The sequence below is a fragment of the Piliocolobus tephrosceles genome, chromosome 21 (genome assembly GCF_002776525.5).
Source record: "Piliocolobus tephrosceles isolate RC106 chromosome 21, ASM277652v3, whole genome shotgun sequence".
Classification (NCBI taxonomy): Eukaryota; Metazoa; Chordata; class Mammalia; order Primates; family Cercopithecidae; genus Piliocolobus; species Piliocolobus tephrosceles.
Window position 1 is genome coordinate 48,302,738 of NC_045454.1, and position 18,408 is coordinate 48,321,145.

The 18,408-nt window shown below is 50.1% G+C and overlaps 1 protein-coding gene across 1 annotated transcript in view; it reads right to left on the reverse strand.

The window, feature by feature from the left end:
* CHAF1A (chromatin assembly factor 1 subunit A) overlaps positions 1–18,408 on the reverse strand; it is a 43,842-nt gene that overhangs the window by 12,774 nt on the left and 12,660 nt on the right. Inside the window, exons 4-11 of the mRNA XM_023185639.2 lie at positions 14,090–14,146; positions 9,037–9,266; positions 8,127–8,187; positions 7,647–7,715; positions 2,752–2,978; positions 2,036–2,204; positions 1,854–1,934; positions 862–954 (exon numbers count right to left, since the gene is read on the reverse strand). Coding sequence (XP_023041407.1) covers positions 862–954; positions 1,854–1,934; positions 2,036–2,204; positions 2,752–2,978; positions 7,647–7,715; positions 8,127–8,187; positions 9,037–9,266; positions 14,090–14,146 — 987 coding nt within the window. The remainder of the gene's footprint in view (positions 1–861; positions 955–1,853; positions 1,935–2,035; positions 2,205–2,751; positions 2,979–7,646; positions 7,716–8,126; positions 8,188–9,036; positions 9,267–14,089; positions 14,147–18,408) is intronic.

Below are 18,408 nucleotides of genomic sequence, written 5' to 3' on the forward strand. Positions count from 1 at the left end.
CCAAACAACAGGCCTGAGACACTCTCACCAAATCCCCACTTCCCAAATGACAGGGCTTCAGAGCCCCAAAAACAACTTGCTTGAAAGAAAGTTCCTGCCAGGCGCGGTGGCTCACCTGAGGTCAGGAGTTCAAGACTAGCCTGGCCAACATGGTAAAACTCCGTCTCTACTAAAAATACAAAAATTAGCCAGTTGTGGTGGCGCATGCCTGTAGTCTCAGTTACTTGGGAGGCCGAGGCAGTAGAGTTGCTCGAACCCGGGAGGCGGAGGTTGCAATGAGCCAAGACCAGGCCATTGCACTCTAGCATGGGTAACAGAATGAGATTCCGTCTCAAAAACAAAAAAAAAGAAAGAAAAGAAAGGAAAGAAAGAAAGAAAGTTCCACAACCTCATGGAATCCAGAAAGGGGTGGCAGGCAGGCTCACCTGCAGAGACGTGGTGAGTCTTCTGGAGAGATAGGAAGTTATATGTTTTATTTTGGGCGGTGGTTACCCACATTCACTCGATTGTTATAAGTCATCAAATACAACAGTTATGATGCACACGTCTTGCTGCATGCTGATTGTACGTCAGCTAGGCTGGTTTCCAGCCTTCTAACCCAGACCACGGCCATGCTCCCTCACCAGGGTGTCTGCTCCTATGGCTCCCCTCACTTGCAAGCTCCTCCTCTGTCTGCCACCCTCCCAGGTAATACCAAGTTCAGGCCCAGTGATTCCCACCAGTGAGCTTGCATGCTGTGAAGGCAGTCCAAATCTCATATGGCTGGGCTGGGACCCCTGTCACCCTGCCAGGTCAGGCCACTGAGCACCAGTCCAGAAATGAGCTTTTTCTGAGCCGGTGACTCCCTCTTCACTCCCTCACCTCTGTCACACCTTCGTCCTCAGACAGGTACCCATGGGGCACAAAGAAACCATCGTCCTCATCTTCATCCTCTCCCATGTCGTCGTCATCATCCTCAAAAGGAGAAAAAAAAAAAAGAGCTCATCAGATAGAAAAGCAGAGTATGTGCCTTGTTAAAAACATAAAGTAGGCAAGGCGCAGTGGCTCACACCTCTAATCCCAGCACTCTGGGAGGCTGAGGTGGGTGGATCATCTGAAGTCAGGAGTTCCAGACCAGCCTTGCCAATATGGTGAAACCCCGTCTCTACTAAAAATACAAATCTTGGCCGGGCGCAGTGGCTTACGCCCATAATCCCAGCACTTTGGGAGGTTGAGATGGGTGGATCAAGAGGTCAGGAGATCGAGACCATCCTGGCTAACATGGTGAAACCCCGTCTCTACTAAAAATACAAAAACGAAATTAGCCGGCCATGGTGGCGGGCGCCTGTAGTCCCAGCTACTTGGAGGCTAGGGCAGGAGAATCACTTGAGCCTGGGAGGCAGAAGTTGCAGTGAGCTGAGATCGCGCCACTGTACTCGAGCCTGGGTGAGAGTGAGACTGTCTTAAAGAAACAAAAAAATGTAAAGCTGTGAACATCTGCTTGGCATGGCCTCCCAACAGACACTGTGAGCATCGGAAGAAAGCCCACTAGGTCACAGCAGCTGGGCAGTCAGGTGGAAATGGCACGTGGCAGGCCGGCAGGAGGCGAGAGGGGGCTGTGGGGCCACGGTGCAGATGCGGACGGGCTCCCACCCCCAGCAGCCATGTGGGCGAGTGTCACCAGATGAGATGCTGGGAGAGAAGCTGCAAGTCTGGATGTTGAGGTATGTTCGGGTTTCAGGCCACACAGCAGGTCAAACACCAGCTGTCAGAGTGAATGAACACAGCTGGGCTGCATCCTTAGCCCCTCACTGTGGGACAGGGACTCAAATACAAGCCATCGGTCAGTGAACACAGCTAGGGCACATCCTTACCCCCTCACTGTGGGACAGGGACTCCCCGGGCTCCTCTTCTTCCCACTCCTCATCACTGTCCACCTCATAGTCGAGGAGCTTCTGAGAAAAGAAACACACGGGACTCACAGCTGCCTTTGGGGCTGCAGGAAAGGGGCACAGTGAGCAGATGCAGGGACAGAGGCACTCCGGGGCCGACTCACCGTGTCCTGGGCCCAGGGGTCTCGTGCACGGATGAGCACCGTCTTCTTGTTCCAGGTACCCCAGTAGGCCGGCCGGTGGTTCTCACAGAACTGCAGGAGCTTCATCCTGCCGAACTTCCTCCTCTCGGGAATGCCATCGCCCTTCCCACGCTCCACGATCACGACGTCACTGAGAAGGAAAACCCCAGGCTCAGGATTGCGCTGCCTTACAGACTCGCTCACAAACCTCTCGGGAACCTCCCACTGAAGATGGCCTAACAATTCTAGAAAGATGGGCATTTGTTAAAAAGCAGCATTGCCTATCCCCAAAGAAAGGTCAGGAACATGGACTGAAAGGACAGACGGAGGAGGGTGCAGCCTGCAGGGGGAGAGGGAAGAAGGCTGCCGAGGTGCAGCTGCAGAGCATTTTTACCAAGGGAGGTTCTGTGGAAACAGGAAATTTGCAAGATGGGGGGAGGGGAGGGGTATCCTTCACTGGAGACCAGCAGGGAAGTAAGATTCCTCCAGGAAGAGCTAGGAAGACAGGGAGAGGAAGACTTCAGGGGCTCACAGGAAGGCCAGGTGGAGAGAGGCCTTAGCACCGAAGTCCAGGGCCCGAGGGCACTAGGAGGCAAGCAGCAGAAGGACCCCGAGCTCCCACCTCGGGGACCCCAGGGTTCAGGATGCTGCCCTCCAGCATCACTAGTGGGTGAAGGCCGACCTCCTCAGGCTCTGACCTGTTAAAAATATCTGCATTCCGGGTGGAAACCTGGGTGGGTCCGGACCTCAGGGGCCGCCGGCCTTTGAGGTCTTTCAAGAAGGAGAACTCGCTGCTCTGCTGCTGGAGGAGCTGGTCTAGCTGACTGCAGAGGTCTGGATGGAAGGTGGTCCGACGCCGAGGGGCCAGGACCATGTGCTCTTTAATTTCAAAGGGGGCAAACTTCCCACAGGAGCCGGCCAGGGTCTGAAATCAAGAAGATACCCGATGGGGTCTTCCAGCAATGGGAGAAAGGAGGCACCATGGACGCACACAGCAGGGTGCTGGTGGGATTCATCCAGGCTAAGGTCAAGGCGCAGACTCAAAAGCCCAGGCACTGTGTGGGTCCACACAGGTGAGTTTCCAGAGCTACAGGGCAGAGGGCAGACTGGTAGTCTCAAGGGTCGGTGGTGGGGGGAGAGGCTACAAGGGAGCTGTTTTGAATGATGGAAATAGTGTATTATCTTCATTATGGTTAGCTGGCCCTGTAATTTGTTAACACAAATGTCCTGAAAAGGGTGAATTTTATTGGATGTAAATTATATCTCAACAAACCTCACTTAAAAAAAAAAAAAAAAAGGCCGGGGGCAGGGGCTCATGTCTGTAATACCACCACTTTGGGAGGCCGAGGAGGGAGGATCACCTGAGGTCAGGAGTTCGAGACCAGCTTGGCCAACATGGTGAAACCCCATCTCTACTAAAAACACAAAAATTAGGCTGGGCGTGGTGGCTCATGCCTGTAATCCCAGCACTTTGGGAGGCCAAGGCGAGTGGATCATGAGGTCAGGAGTTCGAGACCAGCCTGGCCAAGATGGCCAAATCCCGTCTCTACTAAAAATACAAAAATTAGGCCAGGTGCAGTGGCTCATGCCTGTAAACCTAGCACTTTGGGAGGCCGAGGCGGGTGGATTGTCTGAGCTCAGTTCGAGACCAGCCTGGGCAACACAGTGAAACCCGGTCTCTACTAAAATACAAAAAATTAGCTGGGCATGGTGGCATGCACCTGTAGTCCCAGCTACTCAGGAGGCCGAGGCAGGAGAATCACTTGAACTCGGGAGACGGAGGTTGCAGTGAGCCGAGATCATGCCACTGCACTCCAGCCTGGGGGACAGAGTGAGACTCTGTCTCAAACAAAACAAAACAAAACAAAAATTAGCTGGGCATGGTGGTGGGCACCTGTAATCCCAGCTACTCAGGAGGCTGAGGCAGGAGAATCACTTGAATTCGGGAGGCAGAGGTTGCAGTGAGCCCAGATTGCACCATTGTACTCCAGCCTGGACAACAGAGCAAGACTCCTTAAAAAAACAAAAAACAAACAAAAAACATTTTTTTTTTTGAAAGATCACAACTCCTCCTCTTTTTTCTGAGATGGAATCTCGCTTCACGGCACAGCCTGGAGTGCAGTGGCGCAATCTCGGCTCACTGCAACCTCCGCCTCCTGGGTTCAAGCGATTCTCCTGCCTCAGCCTCATGAGTAGCTGGCATTACAGACACCTACCACCATGCCAGGCTAATTTTTGTATTTTTAGTAGAGACACCATGTTGGCCAGGCTGGTCTCAAACTCCTGACTTCAGGTGATCTACCTGCCTTGGCCTCCCCAGGTGCTGAAATTACAGGCCTAAGCCACCGCACCTGGCTAAAAGGAGAAATTTCAGTATAATAAAGACACTGTAGCTGGGCGCGGTGGCTCACACGGGTAATCCCAGCACTTCGGGAGGATGAGGTAGGCGGATCACCTGAGGTCAGGAGTTCGATACCAGCCTGACCAACATGGAGAAACCCCGTCTGGACGTGGTGGCGCATGCCTGTAATCCCAGCTACTCGGGAGGGTGAGGCAGGAGAATTGTTTGAACCCGGGAGGCGGAGGTTGTGGTGAGCTGAGATCTGAGATCGGGCCACTGCACTCCAGCCTGGGCAAAAAGAGTGAAACTCTGTCTCAAAAAAAAAAAAAGAAAGACACTGTAACAAAGAGGTAACAGGCTGAGACAAAATATCAGAAGATCAAATACCAGATCAGGCAAAAAAAAAAAAAAAAAAAAACACTATAGAAAAATAGGTAAAAAAAAGAAAAAAAAAAAAGAAAAGAATTGGCAAGACATAGAAGAACTAAAATGGCAAACGAACAGAAAAAGATGCTCAACTGCACCAAGAGTCAAGTAAAAATGGAAAGTAAAACAGTATCAGTTTTTTTGTAATCCATCAGACTGGCAAAGTTAAAAAGAAAATTAATCCCCATGGAATGATAGCAGAAAATGGGGAGAGTTCCATGTATTGCCGGGAATGTACATCCAAGTTTCCCATCTGGCGGGCACTCTGGCCATGGCTCATGACGCTTCAGCAACGTTCTATTTTGTCCTAGAGGCAAACTCATGCTTAGTTGGCTGTCCCGGAGGAATGCATGTGTGCAGAGAAGCATGCACAGGGACCCCCACTGCACCACTGAGGGGAATAGAGGCTGAGATAGTGGCAGACTCTGTGGCTCACGCCTGTGATCCTAGCATGTTGGGTGACCAAAGCGAGAGAACTGCTTGAGCCCAGGAGGTTGAGACCAGCCCTGACAACACAGTGAGACCCAGTATCTACTAAAAATAAAATCAGTGAGGCTGAGATGGGCGGATCATCTAAGGTCAGGAGTTCAAGACCAGCCTGGCTAATATGGTGAAACCCCGTCACTACTAAAACAAAAAATTAGCTGGGCGTAGTGGTGGGCACCTGTAATTCCAGCTACTCGGGAGGCAAAGGTAAAAGAATTGCTTGAACCTGGGAGACAAAAGTTGCAGTGAGCCGAGAGATGGCGCCACTGCACTACAGCATGGGTGACAGGGCAAGACTCCATCTCTAAATAAAAAAATAAATAAATAATTTTTGTAAAGAGAGAAACCATAAACCATATCATTGCATTATGAAGTATTATGTGGCAGTGAAAATACATGATGTGGATCTCTGGGTGTCACGACAGGATGTGTGGGTACAACAATGTCACACTGTGCACCTTCAAGATATGCAATTGTCGTCAAATGCTTCAAGATACAAAGGACAGGCCGGGCGCGGTGGCTCAAGCCTGTAATCCCAGCACTTTGGGAGGCCGAGACGGGCGGATCACGAGGTCAGGAGATCGAGACCATCCTGGCTAACACTGTGAAACCCCGTCTCTACTAAAAAATACAAAAAACTAGCCAGGCAAGGTGGCGGGCGCCTGTAGTCCCAGCTACTCAGGAGGCTGAGGCAGGAGAATGGCGTAAACCCGGGAGGCGGAGCTTGCAGTGAGCTGAGATCCGGCCACTGCACTCCAGCCCGGGCAACAGAGTGAGACTCCATCTCAAAAAAAAAAAAAAAAAAAAAAGATACAAAGGACAGGCCAGGTGCTGGGAGTCACGCCTATAATCCAAGCACTTTGAGAGACCAAGGCTTGGAGGATCATTTGAGGCCAGGTCGTGAAGACCAGCCTGGGCAACAAAGCAAAACCCCGTCTCTACAAAAAATTAAAAAATTAGGCTGGGCATGGTAGCTCACGCCTGTAATCCCAGCACTTCAGGAGCCGAGGCGGTCGGATCACCTGAGGTCAGGAGTTCAAGACTAGCCTAGCCAACATGGTAAAACCCCGTCTACACTAAAAATACAAAAATTAGCCAGGTGTGATAGCATGCACCTGTAATCCCAGCTACCTGGGAGGCTGAGGCAGGAGAATCACTGGAACCCGGGAGGCAGATGTTGCAGTGAGCTGAGATCACACCACTGTACTCCAGACTGGGCGACAGAGTGAGACTCCATCTCAAAAAAATAAATAAATAAAAAATTAGCCAGGCGTGGTGGCACGTGCCTATAGTCCCAGCTACTCGGAAGGCAGAGGTGACAGGATCACCTGAGCTTGAGAGGTCAAGGCTGTGGTGAGCTATGATTGTGCCACTGCACTCCAGCCTGGGTGACAGTGTGAGAGCCTGCCTCAAAAAATAAATAAAGGCCAGATATATTAAAAAGAATGAAATACCTCTAAATGTGGCAACATGGCACAAATCTGAGGTGGCTAAGTACACATGTGTATAAACTCAGTGAGTGGAGCAGGGAAAGGCACTAAAGAACCCCTAACATTGGAGATGGGGTAAAAGGGAAGGGTAAAAGGAAAGGAGGGCTGTGGTTTCCATGCACAGATGGTGTCTCAGGAGGTCTGAGATGCCAGGTGACCGATGCCAGGCAGGGAAAGTAAACCTCTGTGAATTTTACTGTTGTTTTACAGCTAATCTTGCTCCCTTAAGCGTAAGTTTCCCAAGGGTAAAAAATGATGAATTTCTCTTACGCCTAACACAAAATTATTCATGAAGTAACCTCTGAAAACAGCACTGCTTAATCAGATATGCCACTTTTTACCTCTTTGGGACAAAGCGAAGGACAAAATATTGAGCCTCAAGACTTTACTAGAAATGGAAGTACCCGAGGTCACCGGAGGCTCCCTCCCTCATGAGAGAAGCTGGCTGGGGAGAGACCCTTTCATTTTCTTTTTTTCTTTTCTTTTTTTTTTTTTTGAGACGGAGTCTGGCTCTGTCGCCCAAGCTGGAGTGCAGTGGCCGGATCTCAGCTCGCTGCAAGCTCCGCCTCCCGAGTTTACCCCATTCTCCTGCCTCAGCCTCCCGAGTAGCTGGGACTACAGGCGCCCGCCACCTCGCCTGGCTAGTTTTTTGTATTTTTTAGTAGAGACGGGGTTTCACCGTGTTAGCCAGGATGGTCTCGATATCCTGACCTAGTGATCCGCCTGTCTCGGCCTCCCAAAGTGCTGGGATTACTGGCTTGAGTCACTGCGCCCGACCGACCTTTTCACTTTTAGAAAGGAAAAGTGGAACGGAGCTGAAACCCGAAAGCAAAGGCAGCCGGCTGCTCACCTTGGGGGCCTGTGGAGTCTTTGGTTTCTGGAAGAACCTCGTGATTTCGGCCTTCTCTGCTTTAATGCGCTGTGATGTTAAGAGAGGGTGATGAGAAAGAAAAGAGGAAGAGAAACAGTACATGCTGCAAAACATGCAAAGGCCCCAGAACCAAACCTCAAGCATTTTAGCTTAAAGGCACAACTGTGACTTTTAGCTCTCAAAACCCACGGACCCAAAACCGAGCCAGCCAATCTCAAAATGTCCGAGTCGCCCTTGTGGGCAGAAGTGCCAGGACTGCAGGGCCAGTAGGCATGTGACAGGCCAGCACTGGGAAAAAGCAACAAGAATGCATCTAGACAGACCCGCCCCTCCCTGTGGGCGCCATTTGGTTTCCCCAAACCAAGAGAATATTAGGTGTCGGCTCTGGCAAGAATTCCACTTTGGGCATTTGCTTCTCCAACAGGCTGGGATGGGGAAGCTCTGTGGGAAACGCTCTACCTTCTCTTCTTCTCTTAACCGTTTCTCTTCTTCCTTTTTCCTTTTTTCCTCAAGTTTAGCCCTGTGAGACAGCAAATGACATTTCAGCCAACTCTGCTTTGGCTCTGGAAGGGACCGCAGCACTCAACTGTTAGTATATGACAAGTATTTCATTTTACATTAAATGAATACAAGTTATTTTCATGTTTACTATAAGGCTTTTACATAGGTCTTCACAATAAAAATGGAAAAGAGTCGGCTGGGTACGGTGGCTCACGCCTGTAATCCTAGCACTTTGGGAGGCCGAGGCAGGCGGATCACAAGGTCAGGAGATTGAGACCATCCTGGCGAACACGGTGAAACCGTGTCTCTACTAAAAATACAAAAAAATTAGCCGGGCATGGTGGCGGGCGCTTGTGGTCCCAACTTCTTGGGAGGCTGACGCAGGAGAATGGTGTGAACCCGGTAGGCGGTGGAGTTTGCAGTGAGCTGAGATCGCGCCACTGCACTCCAGCCTGGGTGACAGAGTGAGACTCCATCTCAAAAAAAAAAAAAAAAGGAAAAGAGTCAATAAAATTTTTCCTGTGACTAGAATATATACAAAAAAAACCTTTAGCCAGCCGGTGCATAATCAGCACAGACAAAACCCACAATCCTGCGATGCAAATGTCTAAGTTGGTTGGGAACTGGAAGGACAGTCAGCAGAGACAAGGGGCCAGGGTGAGCTGTACGTAGGGGAGCACAAAAGAGCAGGGAGCTGCTTTCCACCACTCCCACGCTGGGGGCCCATGGGCACCTCACGCAGGAGAAATGGGAAGGAACTGAAGGGAGCCGCCATCTGCCTGCGAAGTGGAAAAGCCCCATCAGAGTGGCCAGGAGCGGAATCCAGCAGCAGGGAGGCAGGCCCAGCACGGCCTCCGAGGGCACTCACTCCAAGGCTTCCTGCCTCTCCTTGCGCCGCTCCTCCTTGAGCCGCTGCTTCTCCGCCTTCTCCTTCTCATCCTTCTCCCGCTTCTCCCGCCTCTCCTTTTCCTTCAGCTCCTTCTCTTCCTCCTTCTTCTTCTTGGCCTCTTCCTTGGCCCGTTTGGCCTCCTCTTTCAGCTTCTCCTTTTCTTCCCTTTCTGCGCGTAACTTGAGCTGCTTGCCCAGACGCTCCTGATCCTACAAGACAGTGTGGCAGGTGACAGGTGGCCCTCCCTCCAGCTCCCAGGTGGAAGCTCGGTTCAGAGCAGGCAGGACAGCTGGGCCTGGATGGGAAGAACAGAATTCAGGGACCAAGACTGGGCGCCATGGCTCACGCCTGTAATTCCAGCACTTTGGGAGGCCGAGGTGGGTAGATCACCTGAGGTCAGGAGTTTGAGACCAGCCTGGTCAACATGGTGAGACCCTGTCTCTACTAAAAATACAAAAATTGGCCAGGCGCGGTGGCTCACGCCTGTAATCCCAGCACTTTGGGAGGCTGAGGCAGGCGCATCACAAGGTCAGGAGATTGACACCACCCTGGTGAACACGGTGAAACCCCATCTCTACTAAAAAAAACTAGCTAGGCGTCGTGGGCGCCTGTAATCCCAGCTACTCGGGAGTCTGAGGTAGGAGAACTGCTTGAACCCAGGAGACGGAGGTTGCAGTGAGCCAACACAGTGCCACTGCACTCTAGCCTCGGCGACAGAGTGAGACTCCGTCTAAAAAAAAAAAAAAAATTCAGGCGGGGTGGCAGGTACCTGTAGTCCCAGCTACTCAGGAGGCTGGGGCAGGAGAATCGCTTGAACCAGGAGACGTAGGGTGCAGTGAGCTGAGGTCACACCAGTGCACTCCAGCCTGGGCAACTAAGTGAGACTCAGTTAAAAAAAATAAATGAATAAGTAAGCATTCAGAGACCAGCTCCAGAAGGAGCCTCCGGTCAACAACCTTACACAGAAGTGATTTCAGTTTTTTTGAGACAAAGTCTACTCTGTCGCCCGTGGTGGAGTGCAGTGGTGCGGTCATAGCTGGCTGCAGCCTCGACCTCCCAGGCTCAAGTGATCCTCCTACCTCAGACTCCTGAGTAGCAAGGACTATAGGCACGCACCTATACCCAGCTATTTTTGTACTTTTCCTAGAGATGGGGTTTTGCTGTGTTGCCCAGGCTGGTCTTGAACACCTGGCCTCAAACAATCCCTCTGCCTCAGCCTCCCAAAGTGTTGGGATTATAGGCGTGAGCCACAGCACCCAGCCACAGAAGTGATTTTTATAATCCATTATGCTTCCTTCCATCATGAGAAAAATGTTAAGAATTAGCCCTGTGTCCCGGTACTTGTGGGCAATTCAATGTAAGATTCATTTCAAACACAACCCTGCCGGGCGCAGGGGGCTCACACCTGTAATCCCAGCACTTTGGGAGGCTGAGGCAGACAAACTGCTTGAGGCCAAGAGTTTGAGACCAGCCTGGCCAACAAGGTGAAACCTCAACTCTACCAAAAATACAAAAACATTAGCTGAATGTGGTGGCTCACACCTATAGTCCCAGCTACTCAGGAGTCTGAGGCACAAGAATCACTTAAACCTACAAGGCAGTTCAAGATCACACCACAGCACTGCAGCCTGGGTGACAAAAGCAGGACTCTGTCTGAAAAACAAAACAAAACAAAAAAACATTATTTATTTGGAGATAGAGTCTCATTCTAGTGTCCAGGCTTGAGGGAGTGCAGTAGCGCTACCTTGGCTTACTGCAACCTCCGTCCTGGGCTCAAAGCAATCCTCCTGCCTCAGCCTTCTGAGTAGCTGGGACCACAAGCACCTGTCACCACACCTGGCTAATTTTTGCAGAGACAGAGTCTCACTATATTGCCCAGACTGATCTTGAATTCCTGCGCTCAAGCAATCTGTCCACCTCAGCCTCCCAAAGTGCTAGGATTACAGGCATGAGTCATTGCAACCAGCCCAGGAATTCTTTTTCTTTTTAGCAGAGACAAGGTCTCATTATGTTGCCCAGGCTTGTCTCAAACTCCTGGGCTCAAGAAATCCTCCCACCTTGGCCTCCCAAAGTGCTGGGATTATGGGGGTGAGCCACTGCACCCAGCCTTGTTTCAAATTCTTTAAGGGAGTAACACTTCATCACTACGTTCCTCATTCCAAAGACTTGGCAGTGGCCTGGGACACTGAGTCATTTACGTAATCTGAAGTTCAATGTTAAACACGCTCACCCAGGCGCAGTGGCTCCCACCTGTAATCGAGCACTTTGGGAGGCCGAGGCAGGCGGATCACTTGAGGTCAGGAGTTTGAGACCTGCCTGGCCAACGTGGTGAAACCCCGTCTCTACTAAAAATACAAAAATTAGCTGGGCGTGGTGGCAGGCGCCTGTAATCCCAGCTACTCGGGAGAATGAGGCAGGAGAATCACTTGAACCTGGGAGGCGGAGGTTGCAGGGAGCCGAGATCGCGCCGCTGCACTCCAGAATGGGCAACAGAGCAAGGCTCTGTCTCAAAAAAAAAAACAAAAACTCACGCTCACCTGCCCAGCTCCACAGGTACCCGCTCCTAACACCGCATGAGGACCACGTGTCATCCAATATGGGCTTCCCACATGTCTGGAGTCTGACAGCTCAGCTTTCAGTTTGGGTTAGGAGTATCTGCCCTTGTCTCTTTTTTTTTTTTTTTTTTGAGATGGAGTCTCGCTCTGCCACCCAGGCTGGAGTGCAGTGGCTGTATCTCAGCTCACTGCAAGCTCCGCCTCCTGGGTTCACGCCATTCTCCTGCCTCAGCCTCCCAAGTAGCTGGGACTATAGGCGCCCGCCACCTCGCCCGGCTAGTTTTTTTTTTTGTATTTTTCAGTAGAGACGGGGTTTCACCGTGTTAGCCAGGATGGTCTCGATCTCCTGACCTTGTGATCCACCCGTCTCGGCCTCCCAAAGTGCTGGGATTACAGGCTTGAGCCACCGCGCCCGGCCACTCTGCCCTTGTCTCTAAGGAAATATTCTAAATGTGTTCCAATACATCTCTGGTAGCTTTAACAAAAGTCACGGAGACACGGCCTGGAAGATGTCTGATGCTCATTTCCTGCCAGCGTCCTGTGTGACTGCATCTGACATACGAGACACATGAGGAAGATGACCGTCTGGACTGAATAAGTAGACTATAAACATAACTGGGGGGAGAAGAGTCTCCCGCCCTGTTGCTAAGTAGGAAATAGAAGGCTTCTAGAAACTGCAGGTGAATCAGGTGTCTTCAGCCACGCTTGGGTATTTTCTCCGCACCCCCAACCAGGTATGTGGGACTCGGAGATTCCAATGAGCTTAAAAAGAGCTCTTGTTCCAAAGAATGAGATAAACTGTAAAAATAAAAATCAGGCCGGGCATGTTGGCTCACACCTGTAGTCCCAGCACTCTGGGAGGCCGAGGTGGGTGGATCACCTGAAGTCAGGAGTTTGAGACCAGCCTGACACGGCAAAACCCTGTCTCTACTAAAAATACAAAAAAATTAGCCAGGCGTGGTGGTATGTGCCTGTAATCCCAGCTACTCGAGAGGCTGAGGCAGGAGAATCGCTTGAACCTGGAAGGTAGTGGCCACAGTGAGCCGAGATTGTATCACTGCACTCCAGCCTAGGCAACAGAGACAGACTCCGTCTCAATAAAAAAAATAATAAAATAAAAATCAACCCCAAATCTGACCCACAAAAACTCAGTGCGGCCCTCAGGAAGCTCGGGAAATGCCCAGTGAACATCGGGGAGCTCAGGAAACACTCAGTAAAGGCAGAGCCCGTGGTCGCCAGGGCCCTCCTGTGAGCTGGCCCCGGGTAGGCAAAGCCCAGAGGCTTTCCCTGGAGTTTTGGTTTGTTTCAGTATGACATGACGTTCGATTTCTCTAACCTTTAAGCTATAAGTAAAAAGCCCCCTGCGGCCACATGTGGTGGCTCAGGCCCGTAATCCTAGCACTTCGGGAGGCCAAGACAGGCGGTTTGCCTGAGCTCAGGAGTTTCAGATCAGCCTGGGCAACATCGTGAAACCCCATCTCTACTAAAATACCAAAAAAAAAAAAAAAAAAAGCTGGGCATGGCAGCATGCACCTGTAGTCCCAGCTACTCAGGAGACTGAGGCAGAAGAATTGCTTGAACCTGGGAGGTGGAGGTTGCAGTGAGCCAAGATCATGCCACTGCACTCCAGTCTGGTGACAGAGCGAGACTTGGTCTCAAAAACAAAACAAAACAAAAGCCCCTTGCACTACTGTGTGGAAAATGTGGTGATCCCCCCACAGAATAAGAGACTCAGCAGAGTCACTAAAGGATAATCACCCACTGAGTGTAGGGGCTATTAAGATATTACAGCACTTAGGAATAAGTGGAACTTCAATCCCTATTAAAGAGACAGGACTGGCCGGGCGCAGTGGCCCACGCCTGTAATCCCAGCACTTTGGGAGGTCAAGGTGGGTGGATCATGAGGTCAGGAGATGAGACCATCCTGGCTAACATGGTGAAACCCCATCTCTACTAAAAATATAAAAAATTAGCCGGGCGAGGTTGCAGGCACCTGTAGTCCCAGGTACTCAGGAGGCTGAGGCAGGAGAATGGCGTGAACCTGGGAGGCGGAGCTTGCAGTGAGCCGAGCTCACAGCACTGCACTCCAGCCTGGGCAACAGAGTGAGACTCCATCTCAAAAAAAAAAAAAAAAAAAAAAAAAGAGAGACAGGACTACAGGGAAACGCATTGAGTTTTTGGAAGTAATTTGAAGCTACAATGGGATGCTAAACCATTAAGACAGTGGTAGTACTACTGATAAAAGCTTAGAAAAGGCCACACACAAAACCTTAGGACTCAGTCAGCAAAGCAAAAAATGACACAATCCACAGTCCATGAAGTCCAAGTACTTAAAATGAAGCAGGAATCAAAATGATGGTCAGAGAAGGCTGGGGAAAACGTAAAAACTGGACCAAAGGAACTCCAAAGGGCTTTGCTTACTATTTAATGCAAAAAGCATAGCAGATTAATTTTCTATTTCAGGGAAAATGTCTTACTCTTTGCAGTCTGAGCTTGTTCTTCTCTGTAGAGCCTTTGACGAATTTCTTAGTTATCTGAAACAGAAGACGTTTATCTTTAAACATGGGTTATTTCAATCACTTCGAGAAAAAGAGAAACCTTTCCAGGTGATCAGTTTTTCCACCAATAGAACCAAAATGTCATAGTAGGGTCACAAACTCCAGTAAGCATGCACACGTGTGTATCTGGGATTAGATAACAGGGGAGACTGTGAAGGCAGATAAAGAAATAAGTGAAGCATGCCATGCGCAAGAAAAACAAGGCAAGCTCAGAAATAAAGGCAACAGACAAGGCTGGGCACGGTGGCTCATGCATGTAATCCCAGCACTTTGGGAGGCCGAGGTGGGCAGATCACTTGAGGTCAGGAGTTCGAGACCAGCCTGGCCAACGTGGCAAAACCCCATCTCTACTAAAAATACAAAAATTAGACGGGCGTGGTGGCGGGTGCTTGTAATACTCAGCTACTCAGGGGGCTGAGGCAGAAGAATCACTTGAACCCAGGAGAAGGAGGTTGCAGTGAGCCAAGATTGCACCACTGTACTCCTGCCTGGATAACAGGGTGAGACTCTGTCTTTAAAAAAAAAAAAAAAAGACAGCTGGCCTGGGCAACAGGGAGGATGGATTTATAGCAAATGAGAGAGGACCTGCCTGTCCAAAGGGAATGGAGCTCTTACAGGAACATAGGTCCCTATTTGCTGATCCTTCCAATTTCTCCAAGAGAAGCTGATACTGGGAATTTCATGTGAATGTTTTTAGGTGTTTAAAAATGGACACAGATGGGCACAGTGGCTCATGCCTGTAATCCCAGCACTTTGGGAGGTCAAGGCAGGAGGATCGCTTGAGTCCAGGAGTTCAAGACCAGCCTGGGCAACAAAGCAAGACCCTGTCTCTTTTTTTTTTTTTTTTTGAGACGGAGTCTTGCTCTGTCGCCCGGGCTGGAGTGCAGTGGCCGGATCTCAGCTCACTGCAAGCTCCGCCTCCCGGGTTTACGCCATTCTCCTGCCTCAGCCTCCGGAGTAGCTGGGACTACAGTCTCCTGCCACCTCGCCCGGCTAGCTTTTTTTGTATTTTTAGTAGAGACGGGGTTTCACCGTGTTAGCCAGGATGGTCTCGATCTCCTGACCTCGTGATCCGCCCGTCTCGGCCTCCCAAAGTGCTGGGATTACAGGCTTGAGCCACCGCGCCCGGCCGCAAGACCCTGTCTCTAAAAAAACTTTTTAATTAGTTGGGTGTTGTGGTGCACATCTGTAGTCCCAGCTACTCAGGAGTCTGGGGTGGGAGGATCATTTGAGCCCAGGAGGCTGAGGCTGCACTGAGCTGTCCAACCTGGGTGACAGAGTGAGACTGTCTCAAAAAAAAAAAAAAAAAGATATTAAATTAATCAAATAAAACATGTCTCCAGGCTGGTTTCCTGTGCACCACTAATTTACTTTCTGTCTAGCTCAACTCTGCTTTTTATTTTATTTTTGAGATGGAGTCTCACTCCTGTGGCAGAGGCTGGAGTGCAGTGAGTGCCACCATCTCTGATCACTGCAACTTCCACCTCCAGGTTCAAGCGATTCTCCCTCCTCAGCCTCTTAAGTAGCTGGGATTATAGGCGTGCACCGCCACGCCCGGCTGATTTTTGTATTTTTAGTAGAGATGGGGTTTTGCCATGTTGGCCAGGCTGGTCTTGAACTCCTGACCTCAGGTGATCCACCCACCTCGGCCTCCCAAAGTGCTAGGATTACAGGCGTGAACCACCATGCCTAGCCAACTCTGCTTTTTAGAGTGTGGAGTGAAAGCTTAAGACAAAAAGGAAACTTGCTGGGGTTGTCTAGGACCTCTACATTCTAGGGCACAATATTTTCTATCACCTACCTTCAAACCGAGCATGAGCTACTAGGAATTACCAATAGGACCCATGGTGTGACTCACTATCCACCTGAATGTTCCCAGGGAGGAAGACGAACAGGGAGTCTGGACTTTGGCCTAAACTATCTCCCACCGGGACAGGGAATCCTGAAAACCAAACTAGTAGAAGTGAAGAGCAGTGGGAAGAGAGGCTTAACACTGGGAAGAAATAGTTCTCTGGGTTCACTGCAGACTTGCAGTGTAAGGCTGAAGTTGAACTGAAAAACCAAAGGCCCATTTTCCTGGCAATGGTCTGATGGGTCAACAAAATTATGGAAGCGATTTTTTTTTTTTTTTTGAGACGGAGTCTCACTCTGTCGCCCAGGGTGGAGTGCAGTGGCGCAACCTAGGCTCACTGCAAGCTCTGCCTCCTGGGTTCAAGCGATTCTCCTGCCTCAGTCTGCTGAGTAGTTGGGACTATAGGCGCCCACCACCATGCCTGGCTAATTTTTTTGTATTTTTAGTAGAGACGGGGTTTCACCATGTTAGCCAGGATGGTCTCCATCTCCTGACCTCGTGATCCGCCCGCCTCAGCCTCCCAAAGTGCTGGGATTACAGGCGTGAGCCACCCCACCGGGCCAACAGTGATTTCTTTATCTGGGAAAGCTGAAGCCCTGACTAGGACCTCACAGAATAAAAGCTTCAGATGAATGAACTCAAGAAGACAGCCTTTCCACCTGGGTCCCACTGAGTCCTTTCTGGACTAAACCTTTCTTTAGGGAAAGGCCAAGTCGCTGTGAGAAGGATGCCCGTGTTGGCGGGAGCTCCTTCACCACCGAGATCGGGCAGGGTGCTCAGTCCTTGCTGAGAATGTGGCAACAGAAATGCCAGCCCGAGGCAGCCTCACCAAATGCTGCAGAAAAAGCATGTCTTTCCAGCATCCATTCTGCCTGCCAAGGCTGTGTGCCCCCCGCCCCCACTGAGGGATTTAACTGCAGAATGTGGGAGGCGCAGCTCTCCGGGGCTGCCCTTTTGTTCAGAGATTATAGTATGGAATATGATCTCGGAGCGGCGGGGAACTCAGTTGCTTAGTCCTGCCCATACCTGAAGCTCAGCTGCACAATCTCCTGCCTCTTACAATGCTCCCCCTCTGCTGTGAGTCCAGGAATAACAGACTTGATATGACCGGCAAGAGCCCGCTCAGTAATCCCCAACAACCAAAACAGAGCAATTACGGCTTAATTTAAAACCAGTATCTCTTTTATTTTACCAAACACTCAGATGGACCTTGATGTCTGGCGGAACTTTATCTTCTTGAAATTTGACCCAAGTGTTTATAGATCTCACTCTCAAAATTCCATGCAATGCTGCCACATTCTACCCAGCTGCAGCCGGGTCACACAGCACCCTCAACTGCCAAAAACGTGATCTAGGATCCCAGAAGGAAGCCAAAACACAAAACCTGACAATCCCAAGGAGTCGGGACAGAGCTCACTATGGGTGGGCATGAAAATTCCTGCACCCTTTCTCGGATAATCCTCTCAGAGCCTATGGACTCTGATTTTATACTAAAGGGTATCTAATTTCCAAGCCCAGACCAGATAAGCAGATAAAACCTAACAGCAGGGGAGCGAAGGCAGGGGGAAAAGAGAAAACCTCAAATTGGCCCGAGTAGAGTGCGAACTGGGAAAATAAGAACGCACAGTTCTCCTTAACAGCCCAAGGCCACTTGTAGAAGGAAGCTCAAGGGAACAATCATTTTGTGAAAGCCAAACACAGAAACAACAGAACTGAGAAGACAGCTCTGTAACTCACAACATGTCCACACCATGGGATATCACCCAGCAGAGAGCTCGATCTTTCCATCCTAACATAAAAAACATCTAAGACTCCCCTGAGTAACAAAGACAGATATTTACAGTATACATTATACACAAGGAAACAAAATGATACTGGGTGTCTCCTAGAGATCTCTCTGGATATGCAGGACACAAAAAAATACAAGGTGATGATGATGATAATAATGGCAACCTCCCGGGAGAACAGAGGGCTGCAAGGTTTCCATTCTTTCTTTCCTTTTTGTTTTTTTGAGACAGGGTCTGACTGTTGCCCAGGCTGGAGCGCAGTGCAATCATGACTCACTGCAACCTCTGCCGCCTTGGCTCAAGTGATCCTTTCACCTCAGCCTCCCAAGGAGCTGGGACTTCAGGTGCATACCACCACCCTGCTAATTTTTGTATTTTTTGTACTGACAGGGTGTCACCATGTTGGTCAAGCCAGTTTCGAACTCCTAGGCTCAAGCGATCCTCCCACCTCGGCTTCCCAAAGTGCTAGGATTACAGGCATGAGCCACTGCACCTGGACCATTATTTCTTTTAAACATGGAGAATTTATTACAAATGTAACTTCAAGTATATGGAAAGAAGTTCCAGCAATCTCGGAACAGAGGCAAGCCACAGATTCC